This window comes from Zootoca vivipara, chromosome Z (genome assembly GCF_963506605.1).
Source record: "Zootoca vivipara chromosome Z, rZooViv1.1, whole genome shotgun sequence".
Classification (NCBI taxonomy): Eukaryota; Metazoa; Chordata; class Lepidosauria; order Squamata; family Lacertidae; genus Zootoca; species Zootoca vivipara.
In genome coordinates, this window is record NC_083294.1 from 6,955,779 (window position 1) to 6,982,385 (window position 26,607).

General features: G+C 44.4%; 1 protein-coding gene across 1 annotated transcript in view; it reads right to left on the reverse strand.

Annotated features, from left to right (window-relative positions):
- Positions 1–16,985, reverse strand: part of PAPPA (pappalysin 1) — a 237,574-nt gene extending 220,589 nt beyond the window's left edge. The window contains exon 1 of the mRNA XM_060270600.1: positions 16,370–16,985. Within this exon, the coding sequence (XP_060126583.1) occupies positions 16,370–16,829 (460 nt within the window). The 5' untranslated portion in view covers positions 16,830–16,985. The remainder of the gene's footprint in view (positions 1–16,369) is intronic.
- Positions 16,986–26,607: the final 9,622 nt, after the last annotated feature.

Genomic DNA, 26,607 nt, shown 5'->3' on the forward strand with positions numbered 1-26,607 from the left:
GCAACTCTCAAGCCAAGGAGATAAATAACTATATGATCTTTAGAATACATCTGAAGGCAGCCCTGTACAGGGAAGTTTTTAAAAAAATGTTTAATGTTTTACAGTATTAAGTTTTTATATATGTTGGAAGCTGCCCAGTGTGCATGTGTGTGTGTGTGTGTGTGTGTGTGTTTGATTCATAATGAAATACTGTATACAGTTTCCATTCACTATAAATGGAAACTGTATACTACTTCATTATGAATCACCCTGTACAGTGGATACTCGGGTTGCGAACGTGATCCGTGCGGGAGGCACGTTCGCAACCCGCAGCACCACATCTGCGCACACGCAGGTGGCAATTCGGTGCTTCTGCGCATCTGCAAAGCACGATTTAGCATTTCTGCACATGCGCAAGCGCCGAAACCCAGAAGTAACCCTTCTGGGTTCGCGCGGTGCGCAACCCGAAAAAACACAACCTGATGCGCCTGTAACCCGAGATATGACTGTATTATTATGGAATAGGGTGTCTCTGTTTTCATCTGAGAAATGTTGGGGGGGTATGGGTGCACTACTGGAAAAACCCTGTAAACCCACTGACTGAAAAACCCAGAGAAAGAGAAGGGCGGTAGTTTTCATTTTGTTAACCATCATCTATCCTCCTGGATTTCCCCTGTGGTACATGTTTGTAAACGGGAGGAGAGATAATAATCCCGGAGACTGCAATTTAGAACAGAGTTAGAAAGCAAGTTTAGAGCAAAAAACTTCACATGTGTGCTTCTCCTCACAGACACACAAAGGACTTACTGTATAACTTGTCCGTTGCTTGGTCTTTTTGTGTGTGGTGGGGGGGTATTTTTGTTTTTGTTTTACAAGCCCAATAGGAATATGATAGGTGAAGGTGGAAAAGCAAACAGGCCCATCTTGGAGAAGCGCTTCCAGCCGCTGAAAGCACAACACACCCAAATTAAATCATTCTCCACAGCAAACTGAGGTCCCGACCCGACTGACAAGGGCGCTCCTCCACACAACACTGATTTCCCCTGGCGATCCCCATAAATCTCGAGCCTACAGTATTTCAGTTTGCAGTTACGCCTGCACACGCATCAGGGAAGCGCCACTAACCTTTGTTCCATGGGTTCATCCCCCCCCACTCCCTATAAATCCAGAGTAATTGAGAGCAGAGCTAGGCCCTTAGTGTGCATTATAGGATACTATAGATTGCCAAAAATATGTACATTTCAAGGCCCCACTTTATGTTGGGACATTTCAAGGCCAAAACATTCTCCTTGGGGCCTGTTCTCTCTTTCTCTCTCTGCCTGGATCTGACCCCACCCATGGTGAACTGCCTGAAAAACCCACCGAGAGCAGAAAAGCTTGACATTTTTTGCAAAGCACAGCAGTTGCTATCCTTGATATAACTGTTCTCCCCAAACAGGGGGTGAGTGGGTTGAGAATCTGGGGATACTGTACCAGATTGTGTCTCAATCAGTCTTTGGAATCTTGCCTTCTGTGCCACCAACATATTGGGGCCCCAGAAGATCAGGCAGACTAGGCCATAGAGATCCTAGGACTGTAGCTGCGGGACAAAAGAAGTCAGTTGGCACACAGCCTCAATATTTTGCATTGTCAGCTGATTCTACAAACCCATCGCCACAGACCCGGCCCTACAAAACTCTGGAGGCCAAGCCAGCTTGTTAGACTAATCTAAAAGTGGAAATGCTGATCACCTTTCTGCAAGCAAAGCTAGCCAAATGTCCTATTCTCGAGAGGATGCACTTCAGTTTGAAAGACTGTCTCATCGAAGTCCAGACGAAAGGTAGAGAAGCGTGTGAAGCAGGGACCTTGATGTTGCCCATCCACAGTTAGCATCTGGACAGTAGACTCAGAAGGCACACTGGTCACAGTCTTCCACACTGTGGTGTGATATCCTAGATTTCTAGTTCGATCTATTGTCATTATTCTAAAGTTGCCACTATACATATACATTAGCTTATGCAAATTTCATGCACATCGGTACCCTCTTTTTGTCCGTGATGCCTTTCCTCTTTGTTGGCAATGAGTAAAAAGCTCGGTAGAACATCCACACTGCATACGGAAGATTCCGGGTTCAATCCCTGGAATCTTCAGGTTGGGCTACGAAAGAGCTCTGGCCCGACAACCTGGAGAGCCACTGCCAATCAGTGTCATTGATACTGAGCTAGTTGGACCAATGGTTTGACTCAGTATAAAGTTACTTCCTGCTTTCCTGTGTTTCCCTATCATCTACATGTGTTCAGAGCAATGTTTGAACAGAGAACTCCAGAAAGGTTGAGCTGGAAAAACAGGCATTTCTAGGTGGAGAAGGATGTGAGATGTACACATCTCTGGCACTGAGGACCAGTGGCCTGCACACATGTACACACACACACACACACACACACACACTGCTGGACTCAAACTCCCATCATCTATGACCATTGGGCATGTTGGCTGGGGTCGGTGGGATTTGGAGGGCACTATGTTGAGGAAGGCTGAGATAGAGCCGTGAAGGAGTTGGCTGAATCCTAAAGAACAACTTCAACAACTCACATGAACCCCCACCTCCCAACTCAGAATGGTGTTCAGAAATTAAGAGCTTACACCAAGGGGTGGCAGAGCATATGGTATTTTGCTCCTTCTCCCCTTCATGGTGAGCAAGTCTAAATTTAGAATTTCCTATCTATTTTATCATAATATAGATTAGAAGATATAGGAGAGGTTAAAAACAAATATGGTATTCATTGAAAACCAACAATCCAACTTCTATGGTGTTAGGTAAGTTTCAAGGTGAGTTCTCTTCTTTTGGCTGAGATAGATTTAAAGGGAGGTTTAGGCCACAGTTTAGTCCATTAGGTAGGGTTTATTTCATAACCTTTGTTATGCACCCATTGTTTTTTGATTGAGCTGAGGGGGCTTGTGGGATTCTGTAATAGTATTTTGTATATTGTGGATACTATCCCCTTGCTGTGTCCCTCTGCTATATCAGGATAAGGTTTTTGAAGGTGGTCAACGGCCTAGTGGCTGCTGCTTTTACTGCAGGGCTGTTGAAGAAGCTATGCAGTTGGTAGTGTGTTAGCCAGGGTATTTGAAGGTCCCCTATCTGCACTTTCTAAATCAATACATGAAACGAAACACATCCATCATTTGAAATTCACCCTTCTCTGAATTTTGCAATTAATGTGTACAAAAATACATGTACTAAAAGTGTGCATATAGATTAGTGAAAACAACACAGACAAGTGCATTATATTAGGCAAAATTCTTTTGGAAATATGTGTATATTTGGCAAGACCGCATACTGTATAAAAATTTGTGTAATAGAATTTCTCACTAAAATTTAGCTGGTGAATCTTCAGGAGGATCACAAACTGATGTGGAACTGTAGAGAACTGAACTTTACAACTGTAAGAAAGAGAAATATAAATTGACAGATTTTCCCTTCCCTTCTTTCCAGATGTTCCACCATGACAACTGGGGCTGATGGGAGTTTGAGTACAACATCTGGAAGTCTACTGCTTCTCCAGCTGTGCAACAGCAGGTAAGTTCTCAGCACTGAGAAGTGAAACACATGAATTGTTGCTTCAAGACAACCAACCAGTCAAAAGCCCTGCCTCCCCTCTGCAAAGAGCTCATCTTAACTCCTCTGGAGTCTAGGATAGTGGCTACACTCACATAGTAAAAGGTGGATTGAACTGCACAGAGATGATGGTTATCGTGTCCTCTCTATTTGCTTGTCAAGCTAAATCAAACAGATGGAAATTCTGCCTATCAGGACAGATATGTCAGGAGGGAATCAAGGACACACAAACAGTAAGTAAAGGAAGGAAGGGAGATAAGGGTAGGAGTGAATGAATCAAAAAGTTACACACTTACATCATACAGCTGAGCAAAGTGTCTTGAATAAATATCCTTATTTTTAACACTGGATGGGAAATAATTTATTTTGGAATAAGCAAACACTGTTTTTTAAAATATATATTATTTTGGATAGCAGAAGTGTAGGTCAACCAGATCTTTATCAGTCTGCATCTGTTTTGGAATTGTTTTTGGACGTTTTAATCTGAATCTGTATTGGAATTGTTTTTAGATGTTTTAATTATTTTCTCACTTGCATGTTCGACACCCTGGGCTCCTTTGGGAGGAAGGGTGGGAAATACATTAAACAACAGCAGAACTCATCTCACACCTCACACCAAAGTCTCTGGTTAGATAAAGCAGACTTAGGAAACGTTGAAGTTCCAGGGTTCAAATATTGCCATATCCACCCATGAGTGCACAGGGTGGTTATGAGCCAAATCGCTAGCTCACACAACCTCAGCTTTCCCATCCTGTGGAATGAGCACATTTCCAACTTAGATCACAGGCACCTTTTATTATTTCAGAGAGAATTAAGGCTGTTTGCCTTCCACAACGAAAAGTCTGTTGCACTGGGTTGGAAAGTTGCAGGGACTTTTTGTTTCAAGAATCAAATGTGCTAGATGAGGGAGTAGGAAACTTTTTTAGTTAGAGGGACATATTCCCTTCTGGGCAAATGTCCGGGGGCCACAAGCCAGCAGTGGGTGGAACCTGAGGCATGAGTCTGTGCAGCAATTAATGTCAAGTTTCCCTTTGTATTGTAGACTAGTTTCTACACACACTCGGCCATTTCTCTTTATTCTCAATCCGGGCAAGCAAGAGGCATGATCACATTTGGAGAACACATTCTAGCCAGGCAAAAGCTCTCCAGGAGGGGACAAAGCTCGGCCAGTTGAATGTGTGTGGCCTGGGAGGGGTATAGCCTGGAGAGAGGGAGAATAGCAAGGGAGGAGGTGTGGTCTGAAGGAAATCCAAAGAGCCAGGCAGAGGGGTCTGGAGGCTGCATGTGGCCCCAGACCTGAGGTTCCCCATCCTTGTGCTACATCATTGAATCTAAACCTTACAACCTACTTCAGTTCTTTGTCTACATGTGAACATCAAGTGTGAAAGATGGGAACAGATGGATGCCCAAAGGTGATATGAATTGATGCTCCATGCTGTCTTGACATTTTTCTGCACTGCCCCATAATTCTGTCCTTATTTTCACCAATGTTGCCATCCCTTGTCCAGATTGTACTGCTTCAGTCTGTAACACATACTGCAGGGATGTCCACCCTTTCTTTTTGGGTGAAGGGCCACATTCCCTTGTGGACAACCCTGCATGTGGAATGAGAAAAAAAGTGTCTTCTGATAAATTTGTATTAAGAATCTTCTTGTGTGGCTTTTTTTTACTGATGCTCAAAAGGAAAGCACTTTGCAATAAGAATTACAAGGACGTTGCATGTACAGTCACATTAATACTGCAGTGTTTTGTTAATGTGCCCATGTGCCACCTGCGATTTTTTTTTGGGGGGGGGGAGAGATAAAAGATGCAAATGAATCAAATGAAATTAAATAAATGAAATCTGCCGCAGATGGTACATGTTCCAGCTCCAGAATGAATTGCAGAACTTCTTCCAGTTAAAATGGCATTTAGAAATGGAACATATAGTAGAGTGAACTTATGGGGCAATAAATCAGTGGAATGGGGGGCAATTCATTCATCCCACTAATGAGGAATGGTGAGAAAAAAAATCAAATCTGTTTGCATTTAAAGGCAGACCTACCTATGCCACACTTTCTGAAATAATATGTGAACCAAAATGCAACCATCCTTCAACATTCTCACTTCTCTTACTTTTGCAGTACAACTCTCCAGCCTAGGTAATGCGTATATGTGTATGTATATACTAGAGTAAAGGGTGCATATAAAATGCATGTGACTGGTGGAAATAATGGAGAGAAAAGTATTACATTGAGGGGAAATTGTTTGCAAAAATGTGCATTTTTGGAGAGATTTGCACTGATGAATTTTCATGAAGACTTAAACCCCCCACCACAAATGGATGTGAAAAGAAGAGCAACTGACAGATTTGCCCATCCCTGTCCCTAACCAGAACTGAGGGCTCTCAGTCTTGAAAGGTCATTGCCTAGGTACTGAGTGTTTTCTGTGCCTGTCCAGTAACAGGCCCAAACTCAGAAGCTAAGCATTCCAAAAACTGTTTAATATGCACAAAGGCCATGATCTGAAGAGAGCTCTGCTGTGCTACCTCTGGAACCCTTCACCTCACTCTCCCCTTTTATCTTGAACCCTGCTGCAACCTTGCTTTCATCAGAGAATGAAAGTTTGGGGAAACGGAGGCATTTCCTGTCAAGCTGGGCTCCAGTCACTCAGGATCATGTTCCTTAACCTGGCAACTGGAAAGTATGGAGAGACAGTGAACAGCAGCAAGAGAGAAACTTTCGCTTCTCTTGGAAACGCGCCTTTCCCACTCCAACTCATTCATCCCAATTTTGTTTTCCACTCTTGCCCATTAAAAAGTCAACCATCACTTTGCCAAGACAGGAGACCACATAGACAAGGGTTTGTTTGTTTGTTTGTTTGTTTGTTTGTTTGTTTGTTGAGGGACTACCCTCTTTTTACACATCACTTGGGAAGACAGGCGAACTAATATCAGTGTACTGGAAGAAGCAAAGATCACCAGTGTTGAAGCAATGATTCTTCAACATCAACTTCGTTGGACTGGTCATGTTGTGCGGATGCCTGATGATCGTCTTCCAAAGCAACTACTCTATTCCGAATTTTAAAATGGAAAGCATAATGCTGGTGGTCAACAAAAGAGGTTTAAAGACTGTCTCAAGGCAAATCTTTTTTTTTTAAAAAAAATGTAGTATAAACACTGACAACTGGGAAACACTGGCCTGTGAGCGCTCTAGTTGGAGAACAGCCTTTACCAAAGGTGTCATGGGCTTTGAAGAAACTCGATCTCAGGACGCAAGGGAGAAACGTGCTAAGAGGAAGGCACACTTGGCAAATCCACACTGTGATCAACTCCCGCCTGGAAACCAATGTCCCCACTGTGAAAGGACATGTGGATCCAGAATTGGCCTCCAGAGTCACTTACGAACCCATTGTTAAAACCGTGTTTATGGAAGACAATCTTACTCGGCTACGAGTGATCGCCGAAGAAGAAGAAAAAGAAGAAGACCCTCTTGATTGCACTAAGAGTCGAGCAGGATTTATTTCTGGTGAGGGCAACCCACTCTGGTTTTGTTTCTTTTGTATGTGTTTTCCTGTATAACTGCTGAAGCAAAAAGAACAACACATTGCAATGTCAGAAATGGCATTTACATCCAGGAAACAGACTGAATGAAAGTAAAGGACCCACCCACATTTTGATGCATAGATCTTAAAAAAACAAACAAACCCAACAACCTCATTTACTTCCCAGCTCCAGCAGCCCCCAAACAAGATAGATTTGCAGCATCTGAGGTGTGGTAGTGCAAACTCCATTTTTGGCATATGCTTTGGGACACAGCGGGTTGAATCCCATGCTAATCCTACTCTGAGTAGACCCACTGAAGTTAATGAGCATGACTATAAGTTGTAGTCAATACTAATCCTACTCAGAGTAGACCAATTAGGGCCCCACCTGCATTATTAATTCAAAGCAGTATCATTTCAAGTATTCTAGGAACTGTAGTTGAAAGTTGTTTCTTCACAAAATTCCAATGGCCAGACTGCTCTATGAAGATGGGTTGACTGCTCAACCACTCTGGGTCTCTCAGCACCCTTATCTCAGCTCCAGAATTCTTTGGGGAAAGCTATTTATTATATATTTAGGGCATCGTTTACTGTAGTGCATTTAGCGCATTTGTACCCTGCTCTTCAGCCAAAAAGGCTCCCAGAATGGCTTACATATAATCAAAACATGACAGGCTTACAATCCACAAAAACATGGCACACAAGGGAAAAGGAACAACAGAGAAGGAAGAGGAAAACCAAAACTGAAGGACCAATTTCTAAACAGTTGTCCCTATAATGCCCAACTGTCATTGTTCAGGGGCAGAAGATGCCTAGGTAACGGAGTTGGGCCTCTGGCAAAGCTGAGCCTTGCTTCTACTCTACAGTATATCTCTCCCTCTGAGGCAGTCAGGTGGAATGGCTGCCCCCAGATAATAGCTGAGGGGAGAGGAGGCCTGATGGAGCTGGCCTGTTACAGTGGATCCGATGGAGTCAACTCTGCTTCTCCAGAGGATAGCTATGCCTGCTTAAAGTGGTATGAATGATACTGCTTTAAATGTCCAATATAGATGAAAACTTATACATGTCTAACAGCACCAATGGATCTAAACTGATTAAGGATAGCGCTCGATAAAACCCAGTGTATTGTTGCACACAGGCTATCTGCAAAAGTTATCACATAACCCAGTGGCAAAACCTGTTGGGAGTCATTGATGTGTGGCTATTATTCTCTCTCTCTCTCTCCACACACACACACACACACACACACACAGAGAGAGAGAGAGAGAGAGAGAGAGAGAGAGAGAGAGAGAGAGAGAGAGAGAGAGCAGCTTGGCTTTGCTGAACACTGCAGCTGATAGCACCGAAGTCAAATGAGTTCAGAAATAGTCTCTCTCTCTCTCTGAAGCAGTGTGAAATTTGGCAGCCCTTCACATCAAGGGCCACCTCCCCCTCCCAGATGAGGGATGGCCCGGGGAGATGACGAGCCCTTTTAATAGTGTTGTAAAATTAGCTCTTTAGAAAACACACACACACACACACACACACACACCCCACACACTGCAGCTGATGGTGATGCAAGGACAATTTCAACTCCAGAGGAGCAAAGGAAACATGCCCGAAGGCCAAGAAAGGAGGAGAGTGATCCTTTCTTTCAGGGAAGAAAAGGATCTTTGGCACTTTGGATTCTACACCTAACTTCTAATGAATCTTTTTTTAAAAAAAAGTATATCCAAGTTTGGCCTAAGAAGTACACACACACACACACCCAAATTCCATGTCTATGCCTATTCTGAAGCCCAGACAGAAGAAAGAAGGAAGAGGCAAAGTTGCTAGGAGAAGACAGCCCCCTAAGCCTCCAAGATATGGTGTGAAACACACAGGTGGCTGCCTCAGGGATTTGGTTTGGGTGGCTATGAAAAGGCAGCCAATCATCAGGAATAAAGTTATTTGTTACTGCTATTAGGCTGTAGGACTAACCCTGAACATTAATCCATCTGCCTCAGTATGGTTTTCAATGACTGGAAGTCCCCCAAAGTTTAAGACTTGGATGGTTCTATCCACTGTAGCACTAAGTGATGCAAGGAGCTACACTTCCCACCTCCTTCCGCGGTGCACACACTAAATCTGTTCTGGGGTTTCACCAACACTCTGGAACATATTTGGGGAGGGCAGTGGCAGAAAGGGGAAGGTGTGTACTAAAAGGAACAGTGCACAAGAAGCGGAACTCCCAGCCCTACCTCGAGGGGAAAAACAGATGCCCTGACCACTGGGCTATAGTCCTTCCCCCAGCAGCATAGTATGGGTTGCTGGTGCCTGGGGTAGGCAAACCACCAATGCTAATGGAGTGGCTCTTCCACCATAGCCAAGCTGGGCTGCATTGCACCACCTGCCCTCCAGGCCTATGCAGGCAGTTAAAAGACATATTTCCACAGTGGTTCATCGGTTTCTGTTTTTAAACTTAATAATGGTTTTTATTATAAGCTGCAAACCACTTTAATTTTAATGAAATACCAGTAAATCAATACTTTTTCTAAGAAGAAGAAGAAGAAGAAGAAGAAGAGTAGTTTGGATTTGATATCCCACTTTATCACTACCCGAAGGAGTCTCAAAGCAACTAACTCCTTTCCCTTCCTCCCCCACAACAAACACTCTGTGAGGTGAATAGGGCTGAGAGACTTCAAAGAAGTGTGACTAGTCCATGGTCACCCAGCAGCTACATGTGGAGGAGCGGGGAAGCGAACCTGGTTCCCGAGATTACGAGTCCACTGCTCTTAACCACTACACCACACTGGCACAACAACAACAACAACAACTGCCTCTCCTTGGCTTTGATTCTCTGGGGCTTCAGGCAGAGTCTCTCCCAACTTTACTTGTAGGTTCCAGGGCTTGAACTGGGGCATTTTGCTGCAAAGCAGGAGCTCTACCACTGAGCTACAGCCCTCCCACTGAGAAGCCAGATTATTATACAGAGGCAGATCATACACCCACCTACCGTAGTTCGACATTTGTCTACATTGTTGGAATTATTGAAGCCAAGACCCAAGTTTAGGGCAAGCACTCTTTGGTGAGAGAACTCCAGCAGAGATTTAACATAGCAAAGCAAGCAGCGAAGAAAAGCTTGGAAATATAGGTAGTAAAACCTTAAAAACATGCCCTTCCAGTGAATCCCAAAATGTCCCCTTTTAAAAGCTGTTTCCAAACTATCCCATTTCTCTTGCATAGAGATAGAGCACACATGTGGGAATTCATAACAAAACTCTTTGAAGGTCAGTTTCATGTGTTTTTCCATGCAACAGCCAGAAAAGATGCACAGGCAGCTAAAACATTGCTTAGTTACAAAATGTAAAACACCCACCCACCCCACTCACAGACGAAACAAAGACCACCACAGCCAACCACAAATGAACAACCATATCCTAGGCCAACCCCAACATCTCTCATCACTAAAGGAATGCAAGCAAACAACAGAGAACCTACACAAGCGATGCTGACAAACCCTCCCATATATATTAAGCAAAATAGAAGCATCCCACCCCCACCCACCCTTCTCCCATCTACCTCTTTCCCCCCTTTCCCCCAATGTCTCAACAAATGAAACTGATTTGCAAAAAATGTTACGAGAGATATTGCACATATTTCTGTAAATCAAGAAGGTAAAGGTAAAGGGACCCCTGACCATTAGGTCCAGTCGTGACCGACTCTGGGGTTGTGGTGCTCATCTCGCATTATTGGCCGAGGGAGCCGGTGTACAGCTTCCAGGTCATGTGGCCAGCATGACAAAGCCGCTTCTGGCAAACCAGAGCAGCACATGGAAACGCTGTTTACCTTCCCGCTGTAGCGGTTCCTATTTATCTACTTGCATTTTGTCGTGCTTTCGAACTGCTAGGTTGGCAGGAGCTGGGACCAAGCAACGGGAGCTCACCCCGTCACAGGGATTCGAACCGCCGACCTTCTGATCAGCAAGCCCTAGGCTCAGTGGTTTAACCACAGCGCCACCTGGGTCCCACCAAGAAAATCTTTAATAAAAAAAATCAAAATGTAAACGTTTCTAAACTATTGGCAGAGGGGAAATGCTGGTTTTAGATTCCATGCTGGCCTGAAACAAAGTAGTAATCAGTGTTCTAATGTTAATCATAGAACTGTAGAACTGGGACCACAACGGTTATCTAGTCCAACCCCCTGCACTGCAGGAATCTCAGCTACATCTCTTATAGTTCACCAGCTCCATTTTATGTTTTTTACTGATTAAATTTTAAAAGTTTAAAATCCAGAGATATAACCATAATTCACTCTTCCTTTCTTAAAGGGTTGTTTTTTTTTAAAAAAAATAAATAAATCAGAATTTCTTGGGAATAAAAATCCAGCACCATGGAAAATGAATGTTACCATTAGCACATGATCCCCCCCCCTTAAATATGTAATCTTTCATTTAAAAAAAGTTAAAGAGAGCTCCCTATGCAAATGTTATCTGCATTTATTTATTTACATTACTTTTAACTCACACTTCATGTGCAAAACCATTGGGAGGATCCCTCAAGGTTCACCATTCGTGCCATGATCTACTCTCCAGTTATCCAATTAAATTTCTTCATTTATATATAAAAAAGTTATATTTATAAAAATAGTTAAATCAACAAAAGAGGGGAATATCAGAAAGGTTTCGAATAACTGTGTATCTATATACAATAACAACCACATAAACATATAAAACAAGAGGACAACAGCTGTTGTGGAAAGGTGTTTTCTTTATTGCCTCTATAAGCCTGGCGACACAGGGAAATTTTTTCAGAAAGGGTTTAAAGGCTGAAACAGAAAGCGCCTGGTGGAATCTCTATTGGTGGAGCATACCACAGAACTGGACCACTGACACTAAAAGCTCCATTTCTTCTTGTTAGATGAGTCTCGCTAACTTGGGACAGCCAAGGTGGTGCTGAAAAACATTCTGCACCACGGGTCTATATCTGTATCTAAGCTTGCACTCCACTGTTTTCTATCTCAAAAAATAGGATCAGTTGCATCACAACATTGATGAACAAAGGAAGAAGAGTAGAAGATTACAGCTGAAATGATCTTCCTCACTTAGGATTGCTCCTATTCTCTTTCTTCACAAGAAGGGGAGCATTTGGTGTACAAAGCAGAAAGGTGGGGGAACATGTGGCCCACTAGCTGGTGTACGACTACAATTGCCATCATCCTTAATACTGTAATTTGTCCATGCTGGCCAGGGCTGATGGGACCTAAAGTCTCACAACATCTTCTGCAAGTAACCTCCTAAAGGATTCTTTTTTTCATCAGACCCAGCTCTTTAAAAAGAATGCATTTGGTTTCTTGAAGCTCCTCATTTTTCTGCCTCAAAAAAGTCCACATAAAAATTAATACACCCAATTTGTGTGCACTATGTTGTTTCATGTGCACATTTTTGTGCTAGTTCAACTTATATGTGCCTTTTGTCTGACCGTACACTTTACCATATACATATGGGGGTGTGGGGGATGGTGGTTGCAGAACAACACCACAAAATTCAGAGCAGTTCAAATTTCAAAGGATAGCTGTGTTTCACTTCAGTGATCAGTTTCAGACAGTGTGAATTAGGTCAGTTCACAACTAAAAGACAAGCCAGGTAAATTTCTCAAACATCCATAGTTTAAAAGTGGGAGTGGGGCAGAAAGAAGGACTGTTGCTCACTGGCAAGGCATTTGCCCTGCATGCAGAAGCCCCAAGCTTCAATTGCCAGCATCTCCAGGTAGGGCCGGGAACATCACATTCTCAAAATCCTGGACAGGAGCTGCTGGTCTGTGTGGACAATATTCAGCTAGGTGGACCAATTGTCTGACTCAGCACAAGGCATCTTGAGTGGGAAAGTGGAAGGAGAGCTAAAGTCTCTCTCTCTCCCCACCCACTTTTTTTGCTGTGGCTTCTGTTTTCTTTGCTTCAGGAGAGACTTCTCTGAGTGACAGCAATCTTGTAGGTCAAGTATAGGGCAGTTGAGATAAAGAAATAAAAACACTGTAATGTGGCAAGAATGGCAGAAAACAGCCCCAGAGACAGAAAAGAGAGAGAGAAAGAAAGCATCTGCTGCCAGAACAGTGTGTGTGAGAGAGCTGCACCCAGAAACTGGGAATCCCCTCTTTTTTCCTTTAAGAGAACATTTGTATAACACTGCAGACTCCTTCATGTATATCACTTTGCTTACAACAATCCTGCAACGTTGGGAAGTATTTATTTATCGTCACGTTGCAGAAGCAAGGGTGAGGGTAAATTAAGGTTGAGAGAGTGGGAATAAAAATATGCAATACAAGGGTAACAAACTCTTGCCTCCCTTACAAGGCTGTTGTAAAGAATGCAGCAAAACACAGTAAATTATTTGAACCTGGGGCTTCCTCAGTGGTACTGTATCCTCAGAGTACTGCCACAGGTTTAATAGAACTCATTACTGGCTCTTATTACTGACCCCCTTCCCCCAGAAGAGGTAGTATAGTGTACTGGTTAGCGTGTCAAAATAGGCAAGGAAGTCCTGGATTCAAGTCCACACTCATCCATGAAGCTCACTGGGGCATGTTGCTATCTCTCAGCCTTATCAACCTCACAGAGGTTGAATAGTGGGGAGGAAGAACAATGTATACTGTCTTGAGCCCCTTGGTGGATAGTCAATATGAAAATGTAATAAAACAAATTAAAAGTGTTCCAAATCACAGACTTTCATAAAAGGTAAAGGTAAAGGGACCCCTGACCATTAGGTCCAGTCGTGACCGACTCTGGGGTTGCGCGCTCATCTCGCATTATTGGCCGAGGGAGCCGGCGTATAGCTTCCAGGTCAGGTGGCCAGCATGACAAAGCCGCTTCTGGCAAACCAGAGCAGCACATGGAAACGCCGTTTACCTTCCCGCTATAGTGGTTCCTATTTATCTACTTGCATTTTGATGTGCTTTCGAACTGCTAGGTTGGCAGGAGCTGGGACCAAGCAACGGGAGCTCACCCCGTGGCCCGTGGCAGGGATTCGAACCGCCGACCTTCTGATCAGCAAGCCCTAGGCTCAGTGGTTTAGCCCACAGCGCCACCTGGTCCTTTCATACTCATATCCTAATACTCTATCTCTAGGGAACAGGGCAATTCTCTCAAGTCTAACTCCACCAGAGAATATATTCCCCATTTCTCTCTCTTTACCCTTCCCAAGAACAGAGGGATATGAACTGGATGTGTCCAAGCTTCTCCGGGGGGCCTCGTTGAATTAAAAACAAGACACATGTTCCAAGACCTCATGATTAATCAAGCTTGCAGTTCAACAGGTTTTTTTGGGGGGGGGGAGAGCGCCAAAACTTTTATAGTGCAACATGATATTGTAGTCAGCTGTTGACATTTGCAATATTGGAAAGAATTTCAAAAATGCTGAAAAAATGTGTGTGCTTTAAAAAAGAAAGAAAAGAAGATCCTTCACATATTCTGCCCTGTTGCGCGATGAGGTTTGGGAACTACAAGCGCACATGAATTATCACCATTTTAAAAACTGCCAGCACTTTATACAGTTAAAAAAGCACTGCTTTGGGAAACCACATGCTTATTCTAAGATCAAAAAGCAACAGTAAAGCAGGGAAGCTTTCCAACACATTTGGAAAGTGAGAACCTTTAAAGAGAGGGAGATAACCTTCCTGTCCAACCTGGTACTCCACTGGAGTACATGTGTAAAGAGACATCATTTTTCCATGATCCTATTCAAATGAGAAGTATTTCTCTTTTTAAATGCCCCATTATGAATTCACTGGTGAGGGGATAAATAAGCCATATCAAAGGCTAACAAGACTTGAACAAAAATGAGCAGGATCTGGTGAAAACCTCACCGGGTTATATCCGACACTACTCTTACACAGAGTAAACCCACTGAAATTCATGAACATGACTAAGTTAGGTTCATTCATTTCAATTGGTCTTCTCCGAGTAGCACTTAGATTGGGTAGAACTCAAGGATTCCTATAGGACAGAGCCGGTGTACGTTTTACTTAGAAGGCAAGCCCACCCAGTTCAAAGGGTTTACACAGGAGGAGGACTAACTTTTTCCTGCCACATCAGCGTGCTTCCCTTGCCTGCAGCCCGATCCAGCGCACGTGTACTCAGGGAGAAACCCCGCGGGTTTACAGCACAATCCCAAACACGCCTACTCAGGAGTAAGTCATACTGAATTCAGTGGGGCTTCACGCTCATATTCAGTGGGGCCCGGCTAGGATATTGCAGTCTTACGCCAAAGCAGCCGTGCTTGGGGCTGAAGCCTTTTTACAATCCGCTCCAACTCACGTGGACTAATAAGTATGTTCCCTTCCCTTTCCATACCAGCGGGCTTACTCTCAAGTAAGGGCGTCCGATAGGGAGGCAGCCTTAAACGCGTGCGGTTAACTCGTCGAAAATGTATGACACCACACTTAAAACGCAGCTCTTAGGCAGGATTGGGACCAACCTGTCTAAAGGGGAGATGCATAACGCCCTTTCCACCTTACCTCATCCCTCGCTCGCCCCTGGGCTCATCCTAGCCACGTTTCTTCGGAAGTAAGCACAAGGAAGAGGGTTTTGTTTGCGGGGGGGGGGGGGTTAGACTTAAGAACAGCCTGCTGGAACAGGCCAAGGGACCGTCTGGTACATCATCCTGTTCTCAAAGTGGCAAAGCAGATGCCTGTGGGAATCCCGTTAGCAGTACCTGTGCATAGGTTTCTTCCCTCCTGCTGTTTTCCCCAAACTTCCTAAGTTTCTGCCCATTCACAAAATAGAAGAGGCAGGCAGGCGTGCATGCATATACTGGAGACACAACAACACGTGGCTTTAAAAAAAACAACAAACCACGACATAAACACTCAAGAGCTTCCTCCCGCCCGCCGTACACTTTCATTCAACCAGAGTCGAACAGTAAGTCCAGATGTGGCACGCACAAACGTGGTCTAAACGTCGCCAACGTTCAACACGGAATTACTTTGGGCAACGGGTAGGATCCAACGCCAGTTCCATTCGTAGTAGACCCGTGGACCCGAATGAATACAGCCGAGGTACATACATTTCAAAGGATTGGGTCTCCCCTCAGTTTCACTCAGAGTAGACGTCCCGAAATCCATGCGTAAAAATCTAACAGAATGCAATTAATTGCAATGGGTTCTTCTCAAAATAGACCCCGTGGAACGAATGAGCATGCCTAACTGAATTCCATCCGTTCCAATGGGTCTCCTCTGGAGTAGAACTGGAGTCCTCAACCCAGTCTGTGTGGAGGGATAGGTGTCTCTGGGCGCCCCCAGTAGAGGAAGTCCTGCTTACCTGCAACGACCGCCGGCGTCTTCTGCCCGCCCTCGGGCCGTAGCCACGCTTGGACCGTGAAGGCATCCCGGGGTAACTCCACCTCCGCCTTCAGCCTCAGCTGGTCGCCCTCGCCGCGAAAATAGAGCGCTCGGCTGACTGCCGGCTGCTCCCCGCCCTCCTGAGCTCGCCTCCTGCGGCGCGGAGCCCGCGGCGCCTCCGACCCGCCCGCGCCCGCGGAGGAGCGTCTACCCCGGGCTAACCTGGTGGCGCAGGTGCCCGGGGCGGGGTAAGGCGAGTGGAGAGCGGCGTGTTGCTGCGCCGTCGTCGCCTGCTGCTGCTGCTGCGCCGCCTGTCGGGTGTCCCTTCGCGCCCGGCCGGAGCGCTCGGCCAGCCCGCACTCGGCGCCGCCGGCGTGGGCTGCCGCCGCCGCGGCCGCGCACACCAGCAGAAGGGGCAGGAGGACGCTCCGGCGCTGCATTTCCAGGCTTCCCCCCCACCCTGCTCCCTTGGAAGTCCTCGCGTGCTGCCAGGTTGGGGCTCCTCCTCGCTTTGCGCTTCACTCTTCTGAGGGACTCGCTTTTTTTATAACCCTTCTCAGTGGCTTCTCCCCCCCCCTTTTTTTTTGCTTTGAGGATTTTTCTCCCCCCCTCACCTTTTGAAACCAAAATAAAAATGAGATTTTTAAAAACTCAGAGCTTGTCGTCTCTCTCGGTTTTCTTCCTGCCTCCTCCTCTCCTCCTCCTCCTCTCCTCCTCCTCCTCCTCCTCCTCCTCTCTCTCTCTCTCTCCCTTTCTCCTTTTCTCTTTTTCCTCCTTCTTTAAAAAGAAACAGCTTCGGCCCCAAAGATTCGAGCACACACGAGGTTCCCTCCCCCTTCCCAAAAGATGCTCTAATTCATTTAATTTTCTCTCTCTCTCCCTCCTTCTTTTTTGGTGCCTCCTTTATAACGTAAGCCACAGCCCCCTTTCCCCCCTTCTCCCCCTCCTTTCTTCTCCACTTAAATGAAAGGGGGGAAGAGAAAGAGTGGGGGGGAGAGTTGCCCCCCTCCAAGATGATGAGTAAACAAGAAATCTGGGGGGGAGGGTGCTCCACCTCGACAGTGAGATTCTCCCCAAACTGCAGTGATCGTGACTAATCAATCACTTTGAAGTAAGCGAGGTGGGGGGTTAGAGAGAGAGCTACATAGGTTGGAGCACTTCGGCGGGGTCTTACAGCACCACCTTCGCTGTTACTTCCCTTATTTATTAGTATTTAAAAGGGGCAGTCTACGTGAAGGTAAGTATACTCCAATGTGAATTTCCACCAGAGGTCCTTAAAAACCTGTCCCAAAATGCACGCAAACACGCACGCACTCCAACCCCCCCCCCCAAAAAAACACGCACGCACACCACTGCGTTCTACTCCTTTTGGCACATCTCTCACACACACCCCCACCCGCTTCTCATGAACCTCTTTGCACTTTCCTGGTGAACCTCATTATTTTACGTGTTATTATTTCTTCCTGCACCGCATAAAGAGTGTTGAAACTTGATTCTCTTTCTTTCTTTCTTTTTGCGCGCTCTCTCTCTTTCTCCCTCTCCCTCTTCCTCTGTGTTAAAATTTCTCTTCTCTCCCCCCCCCAATATTATTCCCTTTAAAAGTTATGCAGTCGCCACCCAGAGCTGCCCCCTTTCGTGGTCCCCCCTCGGAGCAGCTAGACGGTGCAGCTAACCCAGAGCGTTGCATCCAAGGTTTCCCATCGGATGGCAGGGGAAAGGAAGGGAGAGGGGAGAGCCGTTTGTCCTTCCAGAAGCTGGAGCAAGGAAAACCAATGGGTGTGCGAAGGGCTTGCCTTTTCGGTTCTGCTTATCACAAGAAAAAGAAATCTCTCCTCGATTTAATTTGTGATTTTAATTCAGAAAAACTGAATTGTTGAGACTGTGTTGTTGTTTTTTAAATTCAAATAGCAGATTTGCTCTTTAGCTCCTGAGTTGTTCCTCCGCTTCCGTTAAGCGGAGTGGTAGCCACAGGTAAGACTCTGAACGTTTATTCGTTTGTGGCTCTCTGTTTCTCAGCTGGGACGATTTTTGGGGGGGGAGCGGGATTGTTATTTTGTTTTGTGTGTGTGTATGTGTATGTGTGTGTTTCTTTAAAGACCTCAAATGCTCCCCCTGGTGGCAGTAAAGAGGATTTCCCAATCCTCCTCCTAAGTAAGTGGAAAAGAGAGAGGAGAAAGTCTTTCAAAGGCACCAGCTACAACCCCATTCAGAAAACACACGAATTGAATCTTGGCACACACACTCCATCTCGTTTATTCACGTGTCCATTAATTACCCTTCAACCGGGCGGAGTGTCTCTGTGTGGGGGGCGTAGGGGAGGATAGCAGCAACCCTACAACACCTTTCGAGAGGCAGCCCCAGAGCACAGACAGCTCAAGTTACGGAGTCTGGAAAGGGATTTGTTTTCCTTTTCATTGCCACTTCTAGGAAATATAGACCGGATTGCCACCAGTCTCTCTCTCTTTCTGCTTCAGAAATCATTCTCTCTGGTCTTCTGTGCAAATGGGGGCAGTGGTTTGGCTGTATTTTTAATAGCCCCCAACGGCTTGTGCCCAACATTTCCCACAGACTGATACCTCCCTTAATGTTCAAGCCTACATGTGCACCAATGTGCAAGTCTCAATGTGCAAGCTACTTTATAATCAATAAAGCTGCTTTATAGATAGGTAAAGGGACCCCTGACCATTAGGTCCAGTCATGACCGACTCTGGGGTTGTGGTGCTCATCTCGCATTATTGGCCGAGGGAGCCGGTGTACAGCTTCCAGGTCATGTGGCCAGCATGACAAAGCTGCTTCTGGTGAACCAGAGCAGCATGCGGAAATGCCGTTTATCTTCCCGCTGTTTATCTACTTGCACTTTTACATGCTTTCGAAGTGCTAGGTGGGCAGGAGCAAGGACCGAGCAACGGGAGCTCACCCCGTTGCGGGGATTCGAACCGCTGACCTTCTGATCGGCAAGCCCTAGGCTCTGTGGTTTAACCCACAGCGCCACCTGCGTCCCCACCACTTTATAGATAGTGGGATGCATAAACAAAATACACAACACCCTAGAAACTGTAGTTTGATAAGGATGCTGACAATTGTAGCAACTGTGAGTGGTAAACTACAGTCCCCAGAATTCCTTTTTTTAAGGGGGGCAGTCTTAAAAAATGTCTCGTTTTTGTGTGTGTGTACACAACTCCCATCCCTGTCAGGAGAGGATTACAGCAAAGATGCTCCTTCAATCACATCTCTGAGGTGTGGAGAAGAAAGCATGGTCATGATCAGAGGCTTCAACCACATCTCAGTATCACTCACCTTGACCTCTGCAGGTTTGTGGTGAGTGAAGCACTTGACTTTTATTCTGCATCAATATCTACCACAACAACAACAACAACAACAACAACAACAAACCCTATGCAACCCCCCCAACACACTTTCCTCCTTTTAGGTTTTTTATAAGGTGGCCCAAATGGACTGCCTTTTACATTTCTTTCTTGCTTTTAAACCTTTTAAACCATGGATGGGGAAAGTGTAGCCCTGCAAATGTTGTTGGACTCCAAATCCATTCACCCTAGCCAGTGCAGTCAATAGTCAAGCATGATGGGAGTTGCAGTGAGTGGTGGCTGGTGCCTGTTGGGACTGGCAGGGCAGTAGGTAGGAAGCCCAAGTAGGAGGTGGACCAGGAGCCAATGACACATTGAGACAACTAATTCATATTTTGTCCCCATGCTTCTTGCTTACAAGAGCAACATTGAGACTAAGGAGGAAGAAGAAGCTGACAACCACTATTGGACTAACTTGGTGTAAGAAGGCAGGCAGGTGGGAGCTGGCCAAGGGCAGACTGAGATAGGTATATCAGATGGACCAAATGCAAATGTTGCTACAGTACAACAAGTGGAGACTAGTCCATTTACCCCAATACCGACGGGGCTTCAAACTCCCTGTCACTGCTTTACATTGATAGCAGATTCATGGGGGCAGTCCACTATGCCCCCTCCCTCCCAGGGCAATTTGCAGCTCTGTTTTTTAACCCACATGGCAAGAGCTTTGTTTCTGGGGCACCCTATTGGCAACATGAGCCACCTCAGTTGAAAGCATTCTACTGTCTGCCAAATTGCTATTGAGCTGCTTTACTACTGGTGTACAAAACACTATACAGTGGTGCCTCGCTAGACGAATTTAATTCATTCCACGGGTCTTTTCTTATAACGAAAAATTTGTCTAGTGAATCCCATAGGAATGCATTGAAATTTTTTTGAATTTTTTTTGCCCATAGGAACACATTAATTGAATTTCAATGTATTCCTATGGGAAAACCGCGATTCGCTAGATGAATTTTTCATAAAACAAATTCGTCTAGCGAGCCAACCTCCGCTCGAAAAATCCTTTTGTTAAGCGGAAATTTCGTTAAGCAGGGCATTCGTTAAGCGAGGCACCACTGTACAGTGGAACCTCGGTTTACGACTACCTCCGTTTACGAAAACCTCCGTTTACGAATGCTGCGGACCCGGAAGTGTTTACATCTGGGTTCTGCAGTGTCGGATGTGCAGATGCGATCTGCGTAGCGTGTGTGTGCGCAGAAGTGCTCTATTGGCGCTTTGCGCACGCACAGAAGCGTGCCTTCGGCGAGCGAATGCCTCGGCAGGCAAACGCCTCCGCGGAACGGATTGCGTTCGCAAACTGAGGTACCACTGTACAGTTCTGGACCAGGGTATCTGAGAATCCACCACACACCCTACATCTTGGACCTGGTTGACACCAACAGGGAGGAACTGATTGACAAAATGGAAGTACTCAGAAACTTGGGAGGATCATGTCCTCTTGAGTTTCATGAAAGCAAGGGAATGCAAAGTACAATCAGATATGCACTTTGGGTTTTTTTTGTTAGTTTTTTATTTGTTATTTTCAGTTTTATACATTTCAATGATTTTTTACAATCATTTTAACATTTCAAAACTTGACTTCCCTCCCCCTCTTTCTGCGGTTCCTTAAATTTATTTTTAATATTTTCTGTATATCCAAAGTAACCTAATTTGCTCATTTATTCATCTACTTTAAATATATAATCTTATAAAACTTCAGGTTGTTACAATAATCCTGCCAATGTTCTTAACTGTTTACAATTTGTTAGCAAATATTCTATAAATCATTTCCATTCTTTTATAAAAAGTTTGTTATCTTGCTTTCTTATTTTACTGGTAAGTTTGGCCATTTCTGCATATTCCATAAGTTTTTGTTTCCATTCTTCCTTTGTTGAGACATGCACTTTGGACTTTAGAAGGCCAGTTTCAAAAAGATTACGGAGCTATTGGGTGAGATCTCGGATGGTCAGAAATCCTCAAAGAGGAGGGAGTCTAAGATGGATGGGAATTTCTAAAAGGAGAAGTACTGAAGGCCCAAATGAAGACAATTCCAAAAAGTTAAGAAGTTAAGAAGGGCATGCGTAAGAAATGGAAGGAAGGGCAAATCACAGGTGTAGCCAACAGTTGAAGGGAGAAGGTCAGGGAGACTATAGCTCAGAATGACCTCAGGCTTGCAAGAGAGGTTAAAAATGTTTCTTCTGTCTGTCTTCCAACAATCAGCCCAGCGGATGACCCTGCCAGTCCACTTCCTCCTCCTCAGTCTCAATGTTGTCCTTGCAGAACTCAGCAGGGAGGAAGATGGGGGCAAACATAGAAAGAATTGACTTTGCCTGTCATTGGCTGTGGTGCCACCTGCTGCTGGTCTTCCTGCCTTCCACCCTACCAGCACGCATGAAAATCTAGACTCATTTTTCTGTGCATTTCTTCTTCTTCTTCTAAAATGCACATTTTTGTATGCAATGCCACTTGTCCAAAGTAACTTAATATATCTGTTTTGAAGTAATATTGGCTGGTGGGTTTTTTTAAAAAAAATATTCTACAAGTAAATTTTAATGTAACTTTAAATGTCTTTATGTACACCATAAAGACAGGTTTCATGCAGAACAAACAAACAAACAAACAAACAAACGAAATAGGTATCCACTGCCTTGTTCTGAGCTAAGACCATTGACCAGTCTAGATTAGGATTGGATACACTGCCTGACAGCAACTCTCCAGAGATTCAGAAAAGGCTATTTCCCAACCCTACCTGGAAATGTAGGAATAAATTTGGGACCTTATGCATTCAAAGCTTCTGCACTGTTACCGAACTGTAGCACACCTAACATTCCAGTGCTCATGATCCTGAACTAAATGCTGAAACAGAAACAGCAGTGCTTCAGGGAGAACCTTTCTCAGTTCCACTGCCACGCTAGGGAAATCCCTTGGATTTCCTACCTGCCAGGGAGGCTCCATTTTGGGTCCTGGTGCCACCTGATTTCCAGTGCCCATACATGGGTAGAGCGGCACCGGAAGTCGCTTCTATGTATGTCCGGAAGTTGCGTAGAAGTAACTTCCGGTGCCGCGCTGCTGCTGATCCCTCATTTTTCAGCAGGAGACTTTACAGCTATGCACCAGATATATGGGGGGGGGTGCTGCATTGGAAGTTGGAATAAAGACACATTGCAAATGAACAGTTGAAGAAGAAAATGAGGAGCAGAAAGAAACAAACCGGGGGGAAGAACAACTCAAATTAAAGCAAAGATGCAAAACTCATTGGTCTCTCCAGAAGTAGATCAGACGGTTGGACAAGATTCAGAAAAGAACTTGACCTTCTTATGAAAGTGAATGAAGGTAAAAAGAAATATTTTTTCATTTTGTCTTTTTATTAAGTGCAAGTTCTAAAAGCAAGCAGTGGAGTGTCTGACATAAAGAAACACTCAAGCAGTAAAGATGGACAAATCACTCATTTTTAGTTTCTCTCATTTTTTCCCAATCTTAAGTTCAGTTATCCATATCTTTTCCCAAATATTCCCCCAACTCCTTATAAAAATTCATTAGCAATTTAATGTGGCTTTCTGCTGATATACCAGTACATACTTTTGTATGCAGTCTTGCATCTTGGCAAGCAATCTCCCCTAACACAATACATTTCTATATGCTATTTTCATTAATATGTGTATTTTAACACACACTTTACCTAGTATACACATTTTGGACACATCAGTTTGTTGGGGAACTGTACTGCAAAGATTTGGAGCAGTGTAAATTCCAAAGCATGACTACATTCTGTTTTGCATATTGTTTCAGGAGCTGCAAATAAGGCGGATTCAACTTTAAATGCGAACTGGACAGAATCTATCCCCAACCCCCCAGTTAACTATGGGAGAGGTCTTTGTCTCCTCCTTTGTCTTAGGTGACCTGCCAGGTTGCTTGCATCTAGTTTGAGGGGAAATGTGTTGATTTTTCACATCAAAGCACATTTGATTAGAGGTGAATTAATAGAAAGCTGATTCAAGATGATCTTGTGTGTGTGGAAGTTAACTGGAGGATTTATTTGGGGTGATCTGCCTGGGGGATTAGTTGGTTTCTATTCTGTGAAATTTACATTTGAGTAAATCCTTCCCAATCAGCATATATAAAGATAAAAAGTCCTGTCCTTTTCTGCTTTTCTCAAATATTCTTCTTGTTGTTAATTAGACTTGTTAGTCCCTTGTTGCCTGCAGGTGTCCAAGTGACTATTCTTAGGCAGAAAGAACCAGATGCACAAATATAAGGTGGGGGACACCTGGCTTACTAGCAGTACATGTGAAAAGGATCTAGGGGTCTTAGTAGACAACAAGCTGAAAATGAGTCAACAGTGTGATGCAGCAGCAAAAAAGCTAGTGCCATTCTAAGCTGCTCCAACAGAAGTATAGTGCCAGATACAGTGGTGCCTCGCTAGACAAATTTAATTCGTTCCACGGGTCTTTTCTTATAACGAAAAATTCATCTAGCGAATCCCATAGGAATGCATTGAATTTTTTTTGAATTTTTTTTTTGCCCATAGGAATGCATTAATTGAATTTCAATGCAGTCCTATGGGAAACCGCGATTTGCTAGACAAATTTTTCATAAAACGAATTCGTCTAGCGAGGCAACCTCCGCTCTAAAAATCCTTTCGTTAAGCGGAAATTTCGTTAAGCAGGGCATTCGTTAAGCGAGGCACCACTGTAAAGGGAAGTTATAGTTCCACTCTAATCTGCCTTAGTCAGACCACACCTGCAATACTGTGTCCAGTTCTGGGCACCACAATCAAAGGAGGATATTAACAAGCTGGAGCATATGCAGAGACGAGCAATAAAGAAGATCAAGGGTCTGGAAACCAAGCCTTATGAGGAACAGTTGAAGGAGCTGGGTATGTTTAGCCTGGAAAACAGGAGGCTGAGAAGAGATATGACAGCCACCTTCAAATATCTTAAGGGCTGTCACATGGAAGAGGGAACAAGCTTGTTTTCTCCTGCTCCAGAGGGTAGGACCCAAACCAATTGATTCAAGTTGCAAAAAAGAAGATTCCAACTAGACATCAGGAAAAACTTTCTGACAGAGCTGTTTAACAGTAAAACGGACTCCCTCAGAAGATAGTTGATGCCTTCAATGGAAATCTTAAGCAGAAGTTGGATGGCCATCTGTCATGGATGCTTTAGCTCAGATTCCGGCATCGCAAGGGGTTGGACTGGTTGAGCCTTGGGTTCACTTCCAACTCTACCATTGTATGATTCTAAGATCCACAACACATTAGAAAACATTGCTACAAATACATTATACAGGAAAGAGAAAACAAGTCCCAGTAATAAAGGAACAAGACCGTCTCAGTTTAACAAAAGGCCTGGGAAAATACAAGTATTTCCCTGGTCCGGTCCCAAAAATATGTCAATGAAGGTGCCAGGTGGATCTTGCTGGGGTGAGAATTCTACAAACTTGGATCCACAACTGAAACGATCCTCTTTCCCATGTTGTCACTTTCTGAGCCTCCCTCAGACTTGTAGAAAAGTCTTAGAAGACTATCTAAGGGTCCAGTTAGGTTCATATTAGGAGAGGCATTCCAGAAAACATTGCATTTCTAAGCCAGTTTGGTGTAGTGTCTAGGGTGTTCAACTAGGACTTAGGGAACCTGGAATTGACTCCACACTCAGCCATGAAGCCCTCAGGGTGAGCGTGGGCCAGTCATTATCTCCCATCCTACACAACCTCACAGGGTTATTGTGTGACTTAAATGAGATGTGGGAGAAAATGTTTGGATATAAATGCAATTAATCATCACCAACTTCTTCATATGTCAAAACCTGCCAATAGGTAAGAGGCAGGTACATTTTGTGCATGCTAGATGTTCTATTATCTTAAAATGCCAGTACAAAACCTCTCATTCATTCCCCTATCACCTATCCACATAATTTCTGTGCTTCAGAAGGCAATGGAGCAGAGGCTACTTTATGATGGTTATAAACAGCCTCTGGTTCAGGGGTATTTGCTTGGCAATTCTGTGGAACAGGAGATTTGATTAAATAGGTCTGTTGTTCTTATGTGCTGTGGGGACAGAATGTGTAGTAGCTTGGCAATGAATGAATCTCCAATAGTAATCAAGAATGTGCCTCTTTTGCTTTTTAAGATTTTGGATGCTATGCAAATATTAATATCAGTTCATGTATAGGAAATCCTTGGCCCTTCAGATGTTGCTGAACTACAACTCCCATCATCCCTTGTCATTGGCCATGTGTGCTGGAGCTGATGAAAGTTGCCCTCCAGATGTTGATGGACGGCAACTCCCCCCACCAGCCTTGCTTGTTGGAGCTGGTGGGAATCTAACAACATATGGGGGGGGGGTTGCAGGCTCCCCATCCCTGGGCCAGAGTGACCAGAAAAATACCCATTCGTTAATGAAACACTCCTGTTCAATAGTCTACCTTTGGAGTAAATGAGGGTGTGGGGTGTATCTTTGGAAAAGTCAAACGAATGCCCTGTTTAATTAACCTGCATAACAGAAACATCAACCTATTGTAAAGGGGCCCTTATTGCCTATTGCAACAGTGTTCAAAACACCATCCAAATCTGCTAAGCTAAGCAGAAATTTAAACGGGTGCAGCTATTATGTTTCAGGTGTTTGTTTTCTTATTGCTAGGTTGGAGTTTGTCCCATGAATGAATGTGCTTTCCTGTACCCTACTGATCCTGGCTGCTTTTTCATCTTAAATATGGATAACTTTCTCTAATACTGAGAAGAGTAAAGCATGACACATAATTATAACAACAATTGATTAATTAAAAAGAAAGAATTTGTAAAATGTGTTTGCTGAAAATGACCACAAAGTCAAACTGGTTAAGATTGGTTACTGGATTAATTGATGGTGCTAGAGTCC